This window comes from Lupinus angustifolius, chromosome LG13, assembly GCF_001865875.1.
Source record: "Lupinus angustifolius cultivar Tanjil chromosome LG13, LupAngTanjil_v1.0, whole genome shotgun sequence".
NCBI classification, from domain to species: Eukaryota; Viridiplantae; Streptophyta; class Magnoliopsida; order Fabales; family Fabaceae; genus Lupinus; species Lupinus angustifolius.
Genome location: NC_032021.1, coordinates 6,152,086 through 6,174,895, shown reverse-complemented (window position 1 = coordinate 6,174,895; position 22,810 = coordinate 6,152,086). Strand labels below are relative to the sequence as shown.

At 35.8% G+C, this 22,810-nt stretch overlaps 2 protein-coding genes across 5 annotated transcripts in view; both read left to right on the top strand.

The window, feature by feature from the left end:
* The window catches only part of LOC109325224 (DNA-directed RNA polymerase V subunit 1-like), a 44,151-nt gene extending 30,665 nt beyond the window's left edge, over positions 1–13,486 (top strand). For all 4 annotated transcript variants that reach the window (XM_019557434.1, XM_019557431.1, XM_019557432.1 and 1 more), the window contains exons 6-19: positions 412–465; positions 2,528–2,698; positions 3,139–3,297; positions 3,385–5,274; positions 5,370–5,545; positions 5,983–6,058; positions 6,161–6,285; positions 7,404–7,543; positions 8,544–8,818; positions 10,156–10,329; positions 10,415–10,555; positions 10,655–12,003; positions 12,413–12,527; positions 12,777–13,486. In XM_019557434.1, the coding sequence (XP_019412979.1) occupies positions 412–465; positions 2,528–2,698; positions 3,139–3,297; positions 3,385–5,274; positions 5,370–5,545; positions 5,983–6,058; positions 6,161–6,285; positions 7,404–7,543; positions 8,544–8,818; positions 10,156–10,329; positions 10,415–10,555; positions 10,655–12,003; positions 12,413–12,527; positions 12,777–13,217 (5,286 nt within the window). In that variant the 3' untranslated portion in view covers positions 13,218–13,486. The remainder of the gene's footprint in view (positions 1–411; positions 466–2,527; positions 2,699–3,138; positions 3,298–3,384; positions 5,275–5,369; positions 5,546–5,982; positions 6,059–6,160; positions 6,286–7,403; positions 7,544–8,543; positions 8,819–10,155; positions 10,330–10,414; positions 10,556–10,654; positions 12,004–12,412; positions 12,528–12,776) is intronic.
* On the top strand, positions 14,299–21,439 carry LOC109325225 (beta-galactosidase-like). Its single transcript, XM_019557435.1, has 11 exons — positions 14,299–14,452; positions 14,968–15,207; positions 15,779–15,925; positions 16,361–16,439; positions 17,679–17,862; positions 18,263–18,328; positions 18,572–18,814; positions 19,456–19,662; positions 19,788–20,091; positions 21,004–21,163; positions 21,298–21,439. The coding sequence occupies exons 1-11, from the start codon at positions 14,323–14,325 to the stop codon at positions 21,419–21,421; spliced, it is 1,884 nt and encodes a 627-aa protein (XP_019412980.1). The 5' UTR covers positions 14,299–14,322; the 3' UTR covers positions 21,422–21,439.

Sequence of the window (22,810 nt, the reverse complement as noted above, 5' to 3'; positions counted from 1 at the left end):
AAAAATGATTATCAATTTAGAAAAATAATTGAAAGAATTAACAATGAGTGTGAACATGTAGCAATGTATATAAACATTTTGAGAAGTAAAAAGAACTTTGACTTGTTTAAAGGAGTGTAAATAAGTGAGTCTAGATATATTGTGATAGACATTTATACAAATTCCACTTGCAAACATTTGAATTTGTAAAGTTATTACAATTTTGTTGTTCAGTTTATATTTCTTCTTTTTTGTTGTCATTTTTGAAGATCGAAATGCATGAATAAGATTTGGTTTGTTAGTTTAGTTGTCTTAATATGTATTGTAATCTGACTATCACACACTTTGAGTGTTTAATTTAGAAACAAGAATACGAGACCTTCATCGTATGCCATTTTGTGTGCTTTATTTTACGGGCTCTTAATTTTTCAGTTTCCAGCATCAAGCAGTGGTGTAGCACAGAGACTTTCACCTTCCTGTTGTCCGGTTAGTATGATGAATCAATCTTATAATAATTTTTTTTATTTGATATATTTTTCACCAAGTTCTGAATTTGATTATTTTTTTAATTTTTAAATGAAGGCTTTTTTCATTTATGTGATGTGTTAAGAATGTTTAAGTAGCTTCTAGAAGTGTCTCATCATCATCGTAGTATTTTTTTTGTTTAATAGCATTGGAATGTTTTATTTGTGTAGCATGTGATGTGGCCAATACAGTCTGTCTCTTATCTTGAAGAGTTATTGGTGTAAATATGCACATACACACATATAACTAAGAAAAACTCGCATGGGCACGTGCCTAGTACGTACACACAATGAAATCAATAGCATGATCATTTACCCTATTTCCACCACAACTCACTCCGTCGCTCCATATTCCTTCCCCCTCTCGTATCTGTAACTGGACACTCCCCATTCAACTATTCAGCTGCCATTCACTCCCTTTCTTCAGAACCACTGACACATTTCGAGCCACTTTGATGGCTCAGTTCGGGCTTTTCGTGTTATAGACCTGAACCCAACTTTTGATGTCATCTCTTAACCCATTCAAAGCATACCCCACAAATTGCATCTTCGGCTGTCTGGGCACCAATGTCATGGGTGCTTAAACTCATTGATTTACTCTGGCACCCCTCCGTTTTACTTCAAGGCTTTGAGTTCCTCATAAGGATCCTGAATAGCCACCTATGAGGATCGCCACCATCGAATGGTGGAAGCTCCACCCACTTGGAAAGTATGTCCCTGCCCTAGTTAGTGACCTATGAGGATCGCCACCCTCAAGTGGTGGAAGCTCTATTCGCTTGGCCATGAGTTGTACCTCATTTATTTCTCATACCCTCCCCAGACCCCACTAAGTGAGAGCTTCGTGCATTGGGCCACCTTTTCAGTGAGTTCTCATGATTGGAGGCTTCATCTCCATCAATGGAGGTTTGTTTGCCTTGCTCCGTCATGTGCTGCACATAGAGTCGAAGAGGCTACAAAACTCAGTTTAGTCTTTCTTCATGCTGTTAGAGCTTTCTTGCAAGTCTTGAAAGGATTATACGTCTATACCAACTCCTGCACTCTTCCCTCCACATTGATCAATTGAGAACCTGATGATAGTTGGGAGAGAGAGAGAGAGAGAGAAAGAGAGTTAAGTAAAACAGAAAACTAGAAATTGTTATTACTGAATTGATGGATTGAATAAAATGTAGTAACCAACTATTTATAGAAGGTGGTTAAAGACTAACAGATAATATAAGTGAAGTGAGCCACATCACTTCTTTTCCTTACTTTAGTTACTTAGCATACTATACATAACTGAGCCTCATAAGATTATTCACTCTCTAATATTCCTTCCTCAATCTAAGGTGGGTAGTCCTCTTTAGGAGTGTGTGCATGGTTCTTCTCAGTTATTCTGAGTTTATCTCATAATCAGAAATCCTGAGCTTGAGAAAGGCTTAGTTAGAATGTGTGCAACTTGCTGATCACTATGGACATGCTCCACTATAATCTTCTTGCTAATTATCTCTAACCCAGAATAAGTCCCATTCTATATGCTTTGTCCTTGAATGAAGGACTGGATTTCTAGACAACATCATAGTACTCGAGTTAGCACAGTAGATGACTGGAATAATGGAAGTAAACTCAAGCTTTTGCAGCAAGCTTTAGATCCACATCATGTTCCCTTCTGTATTAGCTAGTCTTTTGTGCTCATCTTCAGCACTAAACCTAGCAGTCCACTCCTGCTTCATGTAGCTCCGTGAAACTAGATTAAGATATGGCTCTGGTACCATGTTAGAATCTGAGGATAGTTGAGAAAGGAAAGATGGAGTTAGGTATAACAGAAAACTGAACTTGTTATTTCTGAATTGATTGAAGTCTTATCTCTTATGCTTTGGTTTTGTGTATTTTTGTTCTTATTACACAAATTTGGCTTGAACTAGGTCTTCCTTATCTAGTTGGATGTAATTGATTTTACTTTTATATTAATTTTTCAGATGGGAATCCTTTATTGGCATGAAAGTTCATTTTTACGGTTCATGATATTTATATTTCTTCCTTTTTAGGAAACTAATGCTGCACAAGTTTCTATTCGGGAGGTCAAAACAACCGATGGGGCTTGTTATTTGACACTCGAGGTGTCGAAGTCGAAGTTGCAATCTAGTTTTTGGAGCTTCTTAGAAAAATATGGCTATCGCTATGAGGGTTCAAATATTCGAGCTTTGCTTCCCTGTGAGGTTTGGTTTCCACTACCCTCCATTGTTACTTTACTGTTTTAAGTAGCTAGTTGGTTTTACTTGTCTGGAAATATATTGCCCACGTTAATATTTTCTTGCAATTCCCTTTTACCTCTATACACTTAACTTTTATTTCTCTCCCTCTCTCTCTCTCAAATTTGTTACATGTTTAGCTATATAGCTACACACTTTTATCTTGACTATTCTAATTTCTGACTTCATCGCATGGATTGATTTGACATTAGCATTTTATATGTGGCTAAAATTACTACGAAGGATAAAATGTCTTTGATGTTTATTATAGAATTGTCTATAGCTGAGAGTTTCGAGATAAGGCTAACTGTATGTGGTTTTTTATTTGTGTTTGCCAATTTAATATCTTTCTGTTGGCGCTTGGCATTGCCTTTTGATTTATATTTTGCTTGTCAAATGTCTTACAGGCAAAGGAAATTATTAAGAGAATTTCTCATGAGACCAAGAAAAAGCTTGCTGGAAAAGGATATTTTCCTCAAGATGGCTATGTTTTAAAGTATCTTCCTGTACCACCAAACTGCTTATCAGTGCCAGTGGCTTCAGATGGCATCAGTGTCATGTCTTCGGTACGCAAATGTTGATATTTTTTGGGGCCTGTTCCTAAAGCTCTTCTGTAGTACATTTTTAAGTTACATTTCTTTCTCGCTTTGTAGGACCCTTCCATAACAACACTCAGAAGATTGCTCAGGAAGGTTGAAGTAATCAAAAGCTCTAGGTCTGGTGAACCAAACTTCGAGTCTCATCAACTAGAAGCAAATGAATTGCAGTCAGTTTTTGATCTGTATCTTCAAGTAAGGGGCACTTCTAAGGCAGCCCGCGATATAGAAACTCATTATGGGGTCAATAAAGAGCTCAATGAATCATCAACAAAAGCATGGCTTGAGAAAATGAGGACTCTATTTATAAGAAAGGGTTCAGGTTTTTCTTCTCGCAGTGTTATCACTGGAGATGCCTACAAGAAAATTAATGAAGTTGGAATTCCGGTTGAAGTGGCCCAAAAGATTACTTTTGAGGAAAGAGTTAATATTCATAACTTGAGCTATCTGCAAAAGTTAGTTGACGAACATTTATGTTTGACATACAAGGAAGGTGTGTCAACTTATTCATTAAGGGAAGGCTCAAAGGGCCACATTTATCTTAAGCCGGGTCAGATAGTCCATCGGAGGATTATGGATGGTGACACTGTGTTCATCAACAGGCCACCTACAACACATAAACACTCGTTACAGGCACTGCAAGTTTACATCCATGATGACCATACCGTCAAAATTAATCCTCTCATATGTGGGCCCCTTGGGGCTGATTTTGATGGAGACTGTGTCCATCTATTTTACCCACAGTCACTTGCTGCTAAAGCTGAGGTGTTGGAACTATTCGCCGTGGAGAAACAGCTGCTAAGTTCTCACAGTGGTAATCTGAACCTACAACTGACTTCTGATTCACTATTGTCACTGAAGATGCTGTTCAAGACTTGTATTTTGGATAGAGTGGCAGCTCATAGATTGGCTATGTTTCTTACCCAGCCATTGCCTAGGCCTGCTGTGCTCAAAGCCAATTCTGGTGATGCTTGGACTGCCATGCAACTTTTACAGTGTGCACTGCCCTCTTCTTTTGATTGTGCTGGAGGCCGTTACTTAATTAGCCATAGTGATATTGTGGAGTTTGATTTTAGTAGGGATCTTTTGCCGACTATGATAAATGAAATTGCAGCCTCAATTTTCTTTGCAAAAGGACCTCAGGAAGCACTAAAATTTTTTGACGTTATTCAGCCCTTTCTGATGGAAAACATATTTGCTGATGGGTTTAGTGTTGGTCTTCAGGATTTCTCGATATCCCAGGCGCGGAAAAGAATTATAAATAGAAGCATTGGGAAAGTTTCTCCATTGCTGTATCAGCTAAGGTCAATATACAATGAGCTGGTGGCACAGCAACTGGAAAAGCACATTCAAGATGTTGAAAAACCTGTTATCAATGTTGCTCTAAAGTCATCCAGACTTGGAGATTTGATTGACTCAAAAAGCAAGTCGGCCATCAACAAGGTGGTTCAACAAATGGGGTTCTTAGGCCAACAGCTTTTTGAAAGGGGAAGATTTTACTCAAGGGAGTTGATTGAGGATATTGCATCCCATTTCCACACGAAGTGTTGTTATGATGGGGATGGTTATCCCTCTGCTGAATATGGGCTGCTCAAAGGATGTTTTTTTCATGGCTTGGATCCATATGAAGAGATGGTGCATTCAATTTCCACTAGAGAAATACTTGTGCGTTCTTCGAGAGGATTATCTGAACCAGGAACGCTATTCAAGAACTTGATGGCCATCCTTCGTGATGTTGTGGTTTGCTATGATGGGACAGTACGAAATGTTTGCAGCAATTCGGTCATTCAGTTTGAGTATGGGATACAAGCAGGAGATACGACTCAACACTTATTCCCTGCTGGGGAGCCTGTTGGGGTCTTAGCTGCAACTTCTATGTCAAACCCTGCATATAAGGCTGTTCTTGATGCTAGTCCAAGCAGCACTTCTTCATGGGAGTTGATGAAGGTAATCATTTCTGCATTAGAAATAACAGATATCTATTTTTCAAGTCTCAGAAATGGTTTTCTGCTGATTGTTTTATTTATGCATGTCATTTTCAGGAAATATTACTGTGTAAGGCCAATTTTAGGAATGAACCTATTGATCATCGTGTTATTTTGTATTTGAATGACTGCTGTTGTGGAAGGAGTTATTGCATCGAACATGCAGCATATGCAGTTAAAAATCAATTGAGAAAAGTCACTCTCAAGGACATATCAGTAGAGTTCATCGTTGAGTAAGTCTTATTTTATGCTTTGCTTGTGGTATTTTTCTGCATGGGAAGTCTTATTGTAAGGTTTCGGGTTTTATTTCTAGAGGGGAGCCTCGGCGCACCGGTAAGGTTGCTTGCCTTGTGACCTAGAGATCATGGGTTTAAATCTTTTAAACAACCTCTTCGATTGCGAGGGTAAGGCTGCATACATCTACCCTCCCCAAACCCCACTAGGTTGGAGCCTCGTGCAGTGAGCTTCCTTTTTATGGTTGTTTTTCTCTTTTTGTTCACAAGGATATTAAATCCTGATATGCAGTTTGTCTAATCTTTTCAAAATCTTACCTGTTATTTGGTTGGGTTATAAAAAAATATTCACATTATTGGAGCAGGTTGTGATATTTTATGCTGCAAAACAGATGTGCTTATGTTCAGTATTTCTGGGACCTATTTCTCTTTTGCAGATATCAACAGCAGCGAAATCGCAAGGACAGTTCTGAAATTGCGGCTGGGCTTGTTGGCCACATTCATCTGGATGAGGTTGCTGGATTTACTTTATATCTAATATGAGTACAATTATTATTGCTGCTTCTGTTGTTATTATTATCATTGTGATGATGACTAACCATTTTATTGTAACAGGTTATGCTAAAGAAGCTAAAGGTCAATTTGGATGAAGTTTTGCAAAGATGCCAGGAAAGACTTAATTCCTTTAATCGGAAAAAGAAAGTAAATCAAATTTTTAAGAGGACTGAATTGGATTTCAGGTTAATCTTCAGTTCTGTTTTCTTGCACTTATTAACTTCTATGCATTCTTAGTTCATGCTTACCTGAAATAAGTAGTTGCTTAAAATCTGATTGGTAGTAAATGTAGGAGCTCATTTTATCCTTTTTATTTTTGCCCTTCTTTCTTTGTAAAAATCATGAAGTATAAGTAGTACTCTGCGCATATTTTTATATTAGCAGCTGTTCCTGTTTTTCTTGTTAGGTTTTCTTTTTTTTGTGTGCTTCTTTTCATGTTCATTCTTTTCTTAAAGTTAATTTACTTTTTTATACTAATTCAAATTGCAAGATGCTGGAAAGCATCATTTTTATGTTCTTTGTGTGTACTTTTTCTTTAGTTTTTTTTTGCTTATGAGTACAAGATTACAGGCATTACAAGTTCTCTACCTTTATTTTTATGGAAAAGTTAGAAAGAAATGAGATTTTTTTTTGACAGAAGTGTTTTTTTTGTTGCATTTCTATTCTCTTCTCCTTTCATAACATAATCCCTCCTTTTGTTGTTATGCATGGGTATATGAGTATGCACACAACAAGTTCTCTACCTTTTTATAGAGAAGCCTTTTTAGAAAGAAAGGCAAGAGAGTTTGACTAAAGGAAGATAGGAAGTTTGCTTATCTGAAAATCAAAACAGAAGGAAATCTAAATAAAAAATGTTCTGATATTTCTGGTGTCCTCTTTTGATTGGAAGTTATCTTCTCATTCAATGCATGATTATATAATAATGTATCTAACAAACTCAGCTATCATATTTGTGGAGCACGGCAATTCAATATTATTGTGATTCAACTGGTTGATTTTTCTCTGAAGCCTTTGTGGCATTATACTTGGAAAAACTACTGTTTCTATTTTGAAGGTGAATGAAAATAGAATTTCCTTTGAGAATTTCTTATTTCTTTTTTTTAGAAGAAGAAGAAAAAACAAATAGGTAGATAAAAGCTTTTGAATGTGCATTGCCTTTCTTTGTGCATTGTAATCACATGCTTTATCTTCTGACCGTTCCAGCTTAAATGTCAGTCTATATTCCATTTGATACTAGAGACAGTAACAGTGCAATATTTTCAGTTAATTTTTTTGCTTTTGATCTATATTTCCTTCCTGGCAGCGAGTCTTGCTATTGTTCACATCATTCTGCACTATGTGTCAAGTTCCTCTGGCCAGATGGTGATCATAGTGATTTGGACAAAACAGCAAACATCATGTCTGACATAATCTGCCCGGTTTTGTTAGAGACAGTAGTCAAAGGTACTTTCTTTTTAATTCATTTTAATCGAAATATCATATTTCAATTATCATTTAGTCTGAGTATTCGTGAAATTATAGGTTATGGCTAAGAATATTGGAAAAGAGAAAAAAGATGCTCCGAATAATGTGGGTTTTCACTGATGCTATACACTAACCTAATGCTTAAGTAGATCAACTGCTCAAGTAGTAGAGTTAATTGTGCAATCCAAATCCTTCTAATACAATAAGACTCATACTCTATGATTCCTCTTAAGCCAAAGTTTTATTATCCTTATGCTTGTTACGAGTTGCAAACCAACAAGCAGAAAATATGAAATACCAAAACCTAAATCAACTCAGTCTATATTGAGTAAATTAATGCTGGACCTCCATTACAAAACTCTCATGGTGTCCTTGGTAGATAGCTCATGGAAGCTTCTGACCTTTCTCTTCATACAATTTCTGTTTTTCCGGTCACAATTATTTATATGCTCTACTTTTGCCTATTGATGTATCATACAACCATAACAACAGCAGCACGAGCCGAGGCTTATTCCCATAGGGTGGGGTTGGCTACATGTTATTGATGTATCCTCTTGTTGTAAAAAGGAACTGAGGGATCTGTGCTACAACCAGTGGAATGTATAATATCTCAAAATCATAAAAGAATTATGTACTGAAATTTTTACTCTTTTATCTTTTTAGGATGTAATTTGCTTCCTACTGTTTTTTGTTCATATTTGTTAGTTATTAATTTATATTGATTGTCTGGGGTAAAGTTCCTTTAAAATGAGTTTGGCTCAAGTAACAAGTAAAGGAGTATCCATCGTTGATTTGATAAAATACATTAACATCTTTATCCACTAAAAGCTGTAAGAGTAGATCTAATGGTAGATACCCCTTTTATGAGCTTACATTAGAGACAAACTCAATTTAGATTTTAGAGGAGCCTTTTCCGATTGTCTGTCACATGTTGCGTTTATACTGAAATAATCTTTCTGATTTTCTCTCATAAAAATAGGAGATCCACGAATAAGCTCTGCAAATATAATCTGGGTTAATCCAGATACAAACACATGGGTCCGAAACCCCTCCAAATCTCCAAAGGGTGAATTGGCTCTTGATGTCATTCTCGACAAGGCAGCTGTGAAACAAAGTGGCGATGCTTGGAGGATTGTCCATGACTCATGCCTTCCCATCCTTCATTTGATTGATACAAGACGGTCAATCCCTTATGCTATTAAGCAAATTCAAGAGTTACTTGGAATCTCATGTACATTTGCTCAAGCAATTCAGGTAAATATTCGAATAATATATTTAATGTAATATTAACATGTCTGATGTCTGCTCCGCTTCTCCGTGACTATGCACTTTAAAGCACACATTTAACTGGTTGAGAGCCTTTTTTGCACCCTGTTTTAAAAATGCATCCAAAATCAATTAGATATAGTTTCCTCTTTTTTATTCATTATCTAACCTTCTTAGTTCCTCAGTCACTAATCTTCAAAAGTGCATATGTTTTTCCTTTACTATATCTGAACAATAGCCCTTGTTGATTTAAAGTTGCCTGTTTATACTTTATAGTATCATCTCCAAGTATTTTCATCTTATAGAAGTTCATTTTTTATAGTTCTGGTATCTATTTTATCCTTAATTCACGTAACCTATCTAACTGTAACTTAAAAAAAGACCATGGCTGTTAATATTTTTAAAAATTTATTAACAGGAGTTCTGGATATAATTTTATAATGGGGAGTTCATTTATTTAATTAATAGTTTCCTTATGTAAGAGTCCTAGTAGCAATAAAAATTAAGAACATAGTAGCCTCTATTTTGACCAAATGTAGTGGTAACTGGTAAGTTACTCTATGAAGTTATATGCTCTGTTTAGAAGCATATTTGCACTTAAATTCCAATTTGAAGTTCCAAGCATTTGAGTTAAATTAAAATTCTAAACTGTATGCTTCCGACTCCTTTCTTCAGCTGTCAAACTGTTGGGATTACTTTTGACAGTGCATGAACTGATATCCAATGCTGAGTTTAATACATTCTTTCCTATTTCTAAACTCACTGCTAAAAATAGCATAAAGCTTATATTTTACTTCAGTGGGGTTGCCTGTAGGATGAATCCAAAAGTATACCCTGTCAATTTCCCCCTCTATTTTTACTATAGGAATCTGTGATTTTTGACTCTGCACTTTTTGCTGTCCTCTGATGTGTGTTCATTTGGACTGTTGGAGCTTAAGTTCATATTTTCAAGGATGCTTGTTGTCCCCTAGTTCGATTTCAGACATCTCTAATGCTCATGGCTGCTTCAAGCATGTTGCTGTCCCTTATTTGCAGAGGGAATGAGAAGACTTGCTTCATACTTATTTATTTCCCTTTTTTATTGTGTTTAATTTTTCATCTGCGTTGGAGTGTTTCTTATCCTCTTCTAAGTTATACTTCTCTTTTCCGTTCAATGCCATTTCTTCTATAGAAAAAAGTGTTCATTCTTGTGGCACTAATATTGTGAGAGTGATGTCGTCGTTTATTGAGTATTGTTTGATGAAAGTGGTTTGAAAATCATATACTTTATAGTATCTCCTCATTAGGGTTCTGCCCGTCTTTTAACCATTTGTGGCTGCCTGCAGCGTCTTGCCACGTCAGTAAAAATGGTAGCCAAAGGTCTCCTTCGGGAGCATCTCATTCTCTTAGCAAGTAGCATGACTTGCGGTGGGAATTTGGTGGGCTTTAACAAGGGAGGATATAAAGCACTGGCACGACAACTAAACATCCAAGTACCATTTACTGATGCGACACTATTTGTAAGTGACTTGCCTTGGTTGCCAATTCCTTAATCATGAGTTGTATCATTGTGTTTTTGTCATAGATTCTAATGTGATTATGCAGACACCTCGAAAATGTTTCGAGCGAGCTGCTGAAAAGTTCCATACAGATTCTTTATCAAGTGTAGTTGCCTCCTGTTCATGGGGCAAACATGTGGCTGTGGGTACAGGTTCAAAATTTGATGTCGTATGGAATGCGAAAGAGGTACTTGATTATATTCAAATTTAATATTGGACTTGATGGGTGATATTACTTGTTGGAGTTCTGTGAATGTTATTTTAATGTTTATTTTTTCTTTTGCAGATAAAGTCCAGCGAGAATAGAGGGATGGATGTATACAATTTTCTTTACATGGTGAAAGACTTCACCAGTGGAGAAGAAGAAAAAAATGCTTGTTTGGGTGAAGACATTGATGATTTGCTAGAAGATGAGAATATGGATTGGGGCATGTCTCCCCAGCATACGTCTGGTTTTGATGATGCAGTCTTTGAAGAGAACTGTGAAGTACCGAATAGTTCAACTTCCAATGGTTGGGACATAAATGCAAATAAGAATGAAACAAAATCCAATGATTGGTCTGGTTGGGGATCAAATAAAGCTGAAGGTGTATCTGAAAATGCCAAGGAGGATTCTTGGAGTTCCGGAAAGCAGAAAACTGATGTTGTCAAAGAAGACTCTTCTAGGTCCAATGCTTGGGATGCCAATACAAAGAAAACAGAGACAAAGTCTAATGATTGGTTGGCCTGGGGAGGTAACAAATCTGAAATACAAGATGTCGGGTTTAAAAGAGCAGAAGAGGATTCTTGGAGCTCTGGTCAGAGGAAAGCTAATGTTGCCCAAGAAGATTCTTCTAAGCCTGGTGCATGGGATGCTAACACCAACCAAGCCAAAACAAAGTCGAATGATTCGTTGGACTGGGGAGGAAAGAAATCTGAAATACAAGATGGTGGGTCCGGAAGAGTCCAAGAGGATTCTTGGAACTCTGGTCAGAGGAAAGCTAGTGTTATCCAAGATGACTCTTCTAAGCCTGGTGCTTGGGATGCAAAAGCCAACCAAGCAAAAACAACATCAAATGAATGGTCAGGGTGGGGAGGAAAGAAATCTGAAGTGCAAGGTGGTGGGTTTGATAGATCCCAAGAGGATTCTGGGAGCTCCTGGAAATGGAATGCTGAATCTAGGTCTAATGCTTGGGAAAGTAATTTCAACAAATCCTCAGAAAACCCAGCATGGGGTTCCCAAAATGAGTCAAATCAAGCTGCAAGTTCCCAAGGATGGGACTCACAAATCGCTTCTGCAAATTCTGGCCCTGACAAAAACTTTCAATGGGGAAAACCCAAATCCTCAGAAAGCCAATCATGGGATTCCAAAAATAAGTCAAATCAGGCTGCAAGTTCTCAAGGATGGGACTCACAAGTCGCTTCAGCTAATTCTGACAGCGACAAAAGCTTTCAATGGGGAAAGCAGGGCAGAGAATCATTCAAGAAAAAACGCTTTGAAAGTTCGCAAGGACGGGGTTCAAATGCAGGTGACTGGAGAAATATGACTCGCCCGCCCAGACCACCACCTCCAATGTACACACCTGAGGAACAAGAAGTTCGTAAGGATATTGATTCTATTGTGCAGTCAATCAGACGTATCATGCAACAAGAAGGGTAAGTCTAAAATGAATTTGCAAGAGAATGTTTGAGATCTTAACCCTATGGTCAGTTTACACCCAGCCTTTTTGTTGTCTCACATTTTAGCTACATTAATTGCAAGCTGCATTGTCTGAAACTGCACGAGGTGTCATAATAGGAACATTCTCCTCTGTGCTATACATTTTTGCTTCCTGCCTCAGTAATTATGTTAGGAGTTATTTTTTTGGTGTGAACAAGCTACCAGCTGCTATGATAGCTGTTATAGCTTTGATTTTCTGCCCTTATATAAGCTTTATTTGTTAATTTCTATAGTTGCCCCTTCTTTCTGTACTTTCATTTTTTCCTTCCCCACATATATGAAATTTGTATCATAGGGCATTTCATCTTAATTTCTAATAAAGTAATAATGTATTCGTCTGTGAAGGTACAATGATGGGGATCCGCTGGCTTCAGAGGATCAAGCATTTGTGCTTGAGAATGTCTTCGAACACCATCCAGATAAGGAAACCAAAATGGGTGATGGAATTGATTATGTCATGGTATCCTTCACTTCTCTTTTGTTCTCCTTTTAGCTTTTAGTTGCAATTATAACTGATCTCGTCATGGTTACCCTAAGATAAAAATGTCTTCCTACCTAAATTTCAGGATTTGAACCTTGTGATTATATTGTTGACCTTTTTCCCTTTCATCTACATGTTTGGGAAATTTTTCAGCTTATGCTTTGTGTCTATGCATATTGAGAATATTAATGTGTCTGTCTTTGTTAATGTTGGGACTTGTTTTTACAGGTTAGCAGACACAGCAATTTTCAGGAAAGTAGATGCATGTATGTGGTTTTAAAGAATGGTAAAAAGGAGGACTTTTCCTACAGGAAGTGCCTGGAAAACCTAGTACGGAAGAAGTATCCAGACGTTGCTGAATCGTTCAACGACAAGCATTTCCGGAAACCTCGTGGAAGAGCAGGAGGGGACCAGGCCCCAACAGCTCCATTGCGTGCTTCTACTGAAACAAACCAGGCACCAAGAACTCCATGGCCTACTTCTACTGAAACAAACCAGGCTCCAACATCATCATGGCCTACATCTACTGAATCAAACCAGGCTCCAACATCATCATGGCCTACATCTACTGAATCAAACCAGGCTCCAACATCATCATGGCCTACTTCTACCGAAACAAACCAGGCCCCAACAGCAACATGGCCAACTTCTAGTGAAGCAAATGAGTAAAAAAACTAGAGCTGAGTTCATATTGTTGTACAGCAAAATGCATTAGTTGAGGCCTATGAATAAGTTACCACAACAGCTTAAGTATTCCTATATAGGAAACAGTTTCTTTCTCTTTTGGTTGACTGTTTTGATGATTAGGTGTTCATTTTTTTAGCATGTGAATGATGATGGCACATTTGTGCACAATGTTTGAATGATGATGGCACATGTGCCTGTCAAAACTCTACCCTGAAATTTATTTTGGATAACCCTCAATATCATTTGGTTTATTCCTATTACCAAGGTTTCTTAGCATCTATTCTAGGATTTAGAACATGAAGATTACTTTAAATTCATTTTATTTTATCTATCCTTTCCATTCAAAAAATAAAAAATAAACTACATACCTTCGGCCGATAAAAATTTAGAAATAGTCTATTCGCTTGTTTGAGTAAAGTTATGTATATTTACTCTCCCTAGATTTCATTAGCTTTTTAGTCATTTTTGCTTTAAAGCTTATCATCCTTAAATCTAATTAAAATTTAACATAACATTATTAGGTTCAATTATCTTGTTCAGTACTGGCTTAATTCAAGATGGACTTTTGATGACTAAAAGGGGAAAACGATGTTAGCATTAAAGACAAATTCCAAAGTGTAACATTTATTACTCACATGAATAACTTGAATAGTTAACAGAAATCTAAGAAGAAATTGGTCTTCAGCTATTTGTCTAATTTAAGGTCAAACTCACTTTCCATGACATAAGTGACCTCACTCTCATAAATAATATCCACTCTTATCCTTAAGACTACAATCTAAAATCATATTTTTTTATAAGATATTTTATGTCTGTTTTTGTTGTTTACAATAAAACTATTGATTAAAGAGTCATATTAAAATTTCATAATAAGTTTTAAAAATTAAGAAAAGTGATAATGACTGAAGTTAATTAAAAACGTGTTATTATAAAAATAAGAGGGATGGGTTTAGATTCCTCCGCTGGAAGGCATAAATAGGCAACAAATGTGATATTTCCATTGGCTTTGTTTTTTGATAAAACAGTTATTTCTTCTTCTTCTTCTCTCTTATACCCAAAAAACACTGATTCATAGGTTTATTTTGTGATGAGTTCTTTGGTGGGACCACTTGTTCTTTCTACAGATTCTGGTTACAGAGTTTGGGAGGATCCTTCTTTCATCAAATGGAGAAAAAGAGAATCACATGTTACCCTGCATTGCCGTGACTCTGTTGAAGGTCCATTTTTCAATTCACTATTTTAGGTTTTTGTATTTTTTTGTTGTTCAAACTTTTAGTGGTTATTGTCATTTTTTTGTGTTGATTTTGGTTTATGATTCTATATCAGTTTGATAAAGTGGAATTCATTTACATGGGGTTGGGTTTGTCTATAATAGGATATACAATATTTGCATTCTGAATTCATGTTTTTTTAAATGATCTCTTTATCATTAAAAAAATCTTCATTTATTTTAGATATTTGAATAGTGAGTTTGAATAAATTCATTTCAATGCTGTGTAGAGTTTATTTGTCTTTAGAAACAGAAGATGGGTTTAGTTGATTTTCAGGGTGATGCTTTAATAATCTATGATCGTAGTTTTTGAAACTGATAATTAGTGAGTAAAGTTTGTAAATTTACTCTATGAATTAAGCAATTTATGGATTTAAATTACATCAAAATCATCAGTGTTTTATGTTTCTGATATCTTTGTTTCCTTTTCTTTTGGATAAATTGGAATCTTGTCATGTGTAGGATCTCTTAAATATTGGTATAAACGCAACCAGGTGGATCATTTGGTTTCAAAATCTGCTGTTTGGAATGATGATGCTGTTGATGAAGCTCTTGATTGTTGTGCATTTTGGGTCAAAGACTTACCATTTGTTAAGTCCTTGTCTGGACATTGGAAATTTTTCCTTGCTGACAGTCCAAACACTGTCCCCGATAAATTTTTTGAAAGTGATTTCCAGGATTTGGAGTGGAAATTTTTGCCTGGTAAGTGTATATTTATGCTCATATATTTTATAACCATTAATTTACATGCAGTGTGTATAACTCTGTTGCAGTGTCATAGGCCAGTAACAGATATTCCAACTGTACTATTTGCTTTTGTTTTGTTAGAAAGTGCTCTATAATTTGATTTTTCTTGTAAAAATGTGCTCTATCAAATTCATCATTATGTTCATATATAATTGTGTACCAAAGGGTTTTGGATTGAACTATAGGTCTGTCTTTGAAAGGGAAGGAATAAAGCAGTACCCGACTTCCCTTTGGATTCTTGCCCTGGGTTTTTTCAGGTGTTTTTGTCACTAATATTCAGAAAGATGGGATAGCTACACGTAACAGGCCACAGCATTTTCCTAGTTACACGTGTGGTTTTTATGGATCATTTGGGCTTGGTTAATGAATTCATCTTATAGGAGATTTTGTTCTCTTATTGCTTGTTTTATTTGTTCGTATTATCATCCGTATACTTTTTTAATCCTTGCCTGTGAATTGAACGATGTCATTTTTATGATCACTAGTATTTCATCCACGTCTAATTACTTTCCCCAAACTTGTACAGTTCCTTCAAATTGGCAGATGCATGGATATGATGTCCCTATATATACAAATGTTGTGTATCCATTTCCAGTAGATCCTCCTTTGGTTCCTATTGAAAATCCTACGGGCTGCTATAGAACAGAATTCCATATTCCTAAAGAATGGGAGGGTATGACTTACTCATTTTTAGCAATATTTAGTCTTTTATCTTTTAAAAAATGGGAGAAATTTGGTATTGTCATTCTTTCCATGTTCCAATTCCATTCTTTAGTTATGTAACTATGGTGTGCTGTACTTTAGATGTAATTATTCTTTATTAGACAATGAATTAGACGTAAATATATTTTTATTATTGTAGTTAGTTTTATTGATCATTTATAGAGAGAAAACATAGGTTTTAATGAGTGCTTATAGATCTTGATAATGCAAGTCTTGTAAGAATTATATGTTCAATCTTTTTTCTGTATCTTGTATAGGAAAAATGATGTCAATTTGTTTTATTTATGTTGCTTTAAAGTCACCATCTATTCTTTCCTTTTTATCAACTATAGACTTTACTTTAATATGGAATACTTCTTTTGAACAATGGATTGGTTTTTGTTAGGTAGAAGAATTTTGTTACATTTTGAAGCTGTTGATTCTGCCTTTTGTGCATGGATAAATGGGCATCCAATAGGATATAGGTATCTCTCTCTATCTCTTGTGCATGCTGGTACTGGCTGTTACAACTGTTAGAAGTAGCACATTTAACACATGCGCAAATCAGAAATCGATACACATTAGTTTCTGATTTGATTTGATTTGCAATCATTGTAATTATTATATTCTATTCTTGAAACCCCTTCCTATATTACAAATATTATGTGTGGTTTGCAATTCACACAATTTCCAAATTATAATATGAAATCAGAGCAGTACCATCAAGGACTTGTGTGCTATCAATATAAATTCAGAACTTCGATATTCATTTCTCTCGTCCATGTCATCCACTCAGATATTTGTGGTTTTTCTTCCCATTGATGTTCATTTCAGTGGTGCTTCCTATCCACTAATGGATTATACCAGTGGCTATTTCCACCAATGAACATTTCGGTGGTGCCTACCCAATGGAGAATCGTATCAGTGGCAGTTTTTCTTCCATCAATGATTGTGATGGTGCCTCCTATTCTACTTGTGAATCATATTTGTAATGAATTCTATTCCCGTCGACAATCATTCCGATTATGACTTATATTGGTAATGACTCGCAAGTCACAATAACTCCACCTTTGTCCTAATGCTCTGGCTCTCATTTTTGTCCAAGATGTACTGGCTCATCTCTATCCCAGAAGTAGATGCCTACGTTATCAATTTCATAGGTTTTTGGTGCTAAGAAGAATTTCTATAATTTTTGTTTAACAACCTTAAAGCTTGGTAAGCTTTTAGCTTGAGGGGGTAGTGTTAGAAATAACACATTTAACAGAAGTGCATATCAGAAATTGATATGCATTAATTTCTCATTTGATTTGCAATCATTGTAATTATTATATACTATTCTTGTACCCCTTCCTATATTATAAATATCATGTGTGGTGCACCACACACAATTTACAAATCATAATAACCTTGACATATTTGGTAGAGGATATGCTTCGTCAGTATACTCAACACAGTTAAATATGATGACTGAAAGAAAATAATCAGAAATTGGTTAACCGTGATGCATGATGACAAGAAGGCATATCGTAAAGTAAACTTTAAATTGATAACTATAGCCCTTGGTCAACTCAAGCTAAAACAAAAGGGCTTTTGTTTGTTCGTTGGTGTTGATGTCATTGTCTTATTACGTAATACCCATAAAATACAAAGATAATGAGAATAAAGCTTTGACATTAATCACCTCATGTTTTATTAACAGATGTTTTATTATTTTGCAATGACAGCCAAGACAGCAGGCTACCTGCAGAGTTTGAAATCACTGATTTTTGTCACCCATGTGGTTCAGACCTTAAGAATGTTCTGGCTGTTCAAGTGTTTAGATGGAGTGATGGCTCTTACCTTGAAGATCAGGACCAATGGCGATTATCTGGCATCCACCGTGATGTGATTCTTCTTGCAAAGCCGAAGGTTTCTTCTCTGAAATTTTCCTCACTTCTGCTTAGTCCCATTTACATGCTGCAGTCTTATTATAGCTCTATTAATGCATTTTCTAAAAGGATGAAAAAAGAAGGTTATACTGTTTACATTACATATGACATCTATCTGAGATGCTGACATATGATATTTGTCTTCAACATTGTGTTATAATGTCTCTTACAGAATAAATTAAGCTAAGAGTTAGCTCAGATCATGAATGTGCCTCGTTTATGATTTGAAACTTTTGGAAATCCAAGTTTGAGAATATTTTATGTGTTGTTCTATTTAATTTTGTTCTGAATATAGAAAGTCCAATTTGTTTAGTTGTCTGACTATTTCCTATTTTCTTTCCTGCTTGATGTTAATGTCTTATAAAATATGTGGTGTGTAGGTATTTATCACTGACTATTTTTTCAAATCAATCCTTGCCGAAGATTTTTCTTCCGCGGAGATACTGGTAAGCATAAATATTTGTGAAATTACTTGCTTCATTTTTCATGTTATTTATATAATATGTAACTATCCTTGTTTGTGGATTCCCCCCTTCTAAGTCCAATTATTTTTAACTCATTATCACTTTTTTTCTGATTTTATAAAGTTGAATTTAGTTATCAATATTTTTCTCAAAATGGATGTTAGTTATGGTTTTATTTTGTTATTTGGGTTATGTTATATTATCAATCTCATAAACTTGGTCCAGGTTGAAGTGAAAATAGATAATTCGCAAGAGACATCCAAGGATAATATTCTTACAAACTATACCGTAGAAGCTGCACTATATGATTCTGGGAGCTGGTATACTTGTGATGGAAATACTGATCTCCTTTCATCTAATGTAGCTGACATAAAGTTCCAACCATCCACTGCAACAACACCACTAGGATTTCATGGTTATACGCTTGTTGGAAAACTGCAGTCACCAAAGCTTTGGTCTGCTGAGCAAGTGAGAAATTTTAATCACTTTCCTATTTGCTTGGGTGATGTTTGTTCATTGAGTAAGGAACCAATGATTTGATTCTCTCAACATTACTGTCTTAAAAAATCCTGTCAATTCCATTAATATCTCCTCATTGATCAAATTACTGTTGAGAAATAATTACATGGTTATCAAGATTTTTAGTTCCATCCTTACACTATGGCTGTAATTCTGCACGTGTTCTAAGTTTCTTGCTACATCACCTATTGCTTATTCATTTTTTCTTGCCTAGGACATTTTAATTTTCATAGCCAGTGATGAATATGGCAGATACTGATTTTGGACGTAGTTCCTTACCCTCTTTTCTAAAGGTTGAAAGAAATTGTGCTTCAATGATTCATCAATTATTCTATGCAATTAGAATTTAGAATTTTATTGATGTTAGAATTTTCTTAACTTTGTGCGATCTTTTTTTCTTTTTGAAAAATTGATGAAGTCTTGTGTTTTGGTGGAATTTATCAATTTATTTATACAACTAGAAGTTTATTGTTATGGAAGAATTTTCTTAAAGCTTCTACCACCCTTTTTCTTAGCATTCTTTGCGTCAGATTTCAACTGTACCCATTTAATTCTCATTTGGCATTTTGTTTTCTTTAAATTTCTCACAGCCATTCCTCTACACCCTAGTTGTCGTCCTCAAAGATCAATCTGGCCACATTATTGACTGTGAGTCATGTTCAGTAGGCTTTAGAAATGTAACTAAAGCCCACAAACAGCTGCTGGTTAATGGACAAGCTGTCGTAATACGTGGTGTGAACAGGCATGAACATCATCCACGAGTTGGTAAGGCAAATATAGAGTCCTGTATGATAAAGGTATGGGTAATCTGTTTTTCTCCTTTTAGTTTCTTCAATAAGATTGTCAGTTCATATCTTTATGATGGCTAAATGCTAGACATTTTCATTTTCCAGACACTATTGACTGACTATTGTGCCTACAGGATTTGGTTTTAATGAAGCAAAACAATATTAATGCTGTAAGGAACAGTCATTATCCCCAACATCCACGTTGGTATGAGCTGTGTGATCTGTTTGGCATGTACATGATAGATGAAGCCAACATTGAGACACATGGTTTTGATTACTCTAAACATCTCAAGCATCCAACTCTGGAACCAATTTGGGCAACTTCAATGTTGGATCGTGTGATTGGCATGGTTGAGAGAGATAAAAATCACACATGCATCATCTCTTGGTCTTTAGGGAATGAATCTGGATTTGGACATAATCATTATGCTTTAGCTGGTAGTGCACTCACTACACTTACCCTGATTTTTGACATAATAGAAGCATTTTATTTTTTAACCTGTGAGTGAACCCCCGTATTTGTCCCTTAGAAATTTAGAAGCAGAAATATTTTCCCCCGAGAAATAAATTTCTCGACATGATTTCCATGAAACTCAAACGTCGATCAAATTAGTTCTTATTAGGGACTGATCTGGCCAAAATTTGAGATTCTTAGGTACCACAGGGTTTTCATTTATCGAGACTAATGTGTCTGTCTTTAAATTTCACAAGGGAGGATATAGGTGTTCACTCTAAAACTACGAAGGATGGATTTAAGTGTTCACTCTAGAACTACCATTTTTGTTCATTTGAAAAAATTCTTATGAATCTAGTGGAGGTGTACCTTCCAAAGAATTGCATCCAATGTCATTTCATTTACTTAAGAAAATAAATAACCATTTTTAAGCACTATAATTTCAAAAGACAGATCAATTTGTTAGTGGTCAGTATGTCTCTATGTGCTAAAAGATAAAGAGTTCTTTTCAGAAAATACCATCGTGTGAACTCTTATTAAAGAATTCCAAAATTATGGGCTTTGCATTCAAATTATTCACAGAAGGTAGGAGAAAAACAATCGATGATTTGTTACAATAAAATTTCAGAAAAGTGAGAATAGGATAGCAATACGATGCATCTTATTAGGCTTTGGTACTGTCTGAGAATCTTCATATGGGGGTTAACTAATGCTATTGTCATCTTCATTTGGTCCCGTCTATCACTTGTGAACAGACTGTTTGCTTGCGAAGGTAAGAATGCATATATCTACCATCACCATATCCCACTAGGTGGGAGCCTCGTATATTGTGCTGCCATTTTTTTACTCTTTATTTGTTTCACCCTTCATCTTGTTAATGTGAAGACATTCATCAGGTTGGATTCGAGGAAGAGATTCATCACGGGTATTACATTATGAAGGAGGTGGATCGAGAACTCCATGCACAGATATTGTGTGCCCTATGTATATGCGTGTTTGGGACATGTTGAAAATTGCAAATGATCCTGCAGAAACACGTCCTCTAATACTTTGCGAGTAAGCTTTCTTTGTTTTTGAGACATTACTTGCTGTATTTGAATTTATCATCAGTAACATATGGTGCCTTCAACTGTTCCTCATTATTTTCAGTGATAATTATTCCTTTTTTGTTTATGATGCCGAAATGGTAGGTATTCACATGCAATGGGCAACAGCAACGGGAATCTACATACATATTGGGAGGCAATTGACAACACATTTGGTCTCCAAGGAGGGTTTATTTGGGATTGGGTTGATCAGGTGAGTGGTCCTTGAATACTATAACAAATTGATGAAATGTCAGTATCACATGAAAATTGATTTTTGTCATTTCTATTTTTCTCATAGAAAATTATAGTTTCTTCAAGATGAATTTTTATGATTTCATAACCTCCTAGCTATTAATAAAAGGATGTCAGGAACTCATATACCTAGATAGAAGTCAGCATAGACCATTTATGTGAACAGAATAGAGAGTCCAGCAATTTTAAAAATATGAAGGTTCACTCTGGAACTTTATGTGTGGACCCAACAATTTTAAAAACAGAGAGAACTCAACAATTTTAATGTATTTGAAAGCTGTTGATGTTGCTGAGTATATGCTAATAGCATGAAATTTGGAGGGACTCTGCTGAATTGTTTTGTGCTCTTAACTAATTTTCCTTGAATCTGTCACTGTATATTTCTGTAAATAGTTCAACACTATCCATGACTAGGTAGTCAATTGCGGATAGCGGGGCATAGCGGTAACCCAAAAAACATTATAGTGGAATGACCGCTATTGCTAAGGGAAAAAATACATTAAATACTAAAAAATTAAGTAATTTATACTCTTTTAAGTTTTGTAACTGGGAGAACGAAGTGGAATAATTAAAAAATTTAAAACTTAGTAGTTGAGATGAGGTTATAGTTGTGAAAGAAGTGGCTATGTGACAAGGGAAGTGAGGGGAAGAAGCTTTTCCCTAGAAATGTGTATGTGGGAGGTTGAGATGTGAGTGAGTGGCCAAAATTTGCAGAGTTTATTCACTGCTGCAGAAAGAGGGGAAAAAGGGGAAGCGGATGGTTTCAAAAGGTTCCTACTTCATAGTTGTTGCTCACGTGTTTATAGAAGAGAGAAAATGGAGTGGTAAATTACCCAAAACCCTAAAAAAACATGCCATGCATTAAAGAATAAGGGCAAAAAGAGCTTTTCCTTAAAACTAGGGTTCCACGCACAACCTTGTTGCCATGTATTAAAAAATAAGGGCAAAATTACTTTTCCCCTTTAAAAATTAGGGTTCCAAACACAGCCTTCTTGGAGCGCTTGTTTTTACAGGTTAGCAGACACAGCAATTTTCAGGAAAGTAGATGCATGTATGTGGTTTTAAAGAATGGTAAAAAGGAGGACTTTTCCTACAGGAAGTGCCTGGAAAACCTAGTACGGAAGAAGTATCCAGACGTTGCCGAATCGTTCAATGACAAGCATTTCCGGAAACCTCGTGGAAGAGCAGGAGGGGACCAGGCCCCAACAACTCCATTGCGTACTTCTACTGAAACAAACCAGGCACCAAGAACTCCATGGCCTACTTCTACTGAAACAAACCAGACTCCAAAATCATCATGGCCTACTTCTACTGAAACAAACCAGGCTGCAACATCATCATGGCCTACTTCTACTGAAACAAA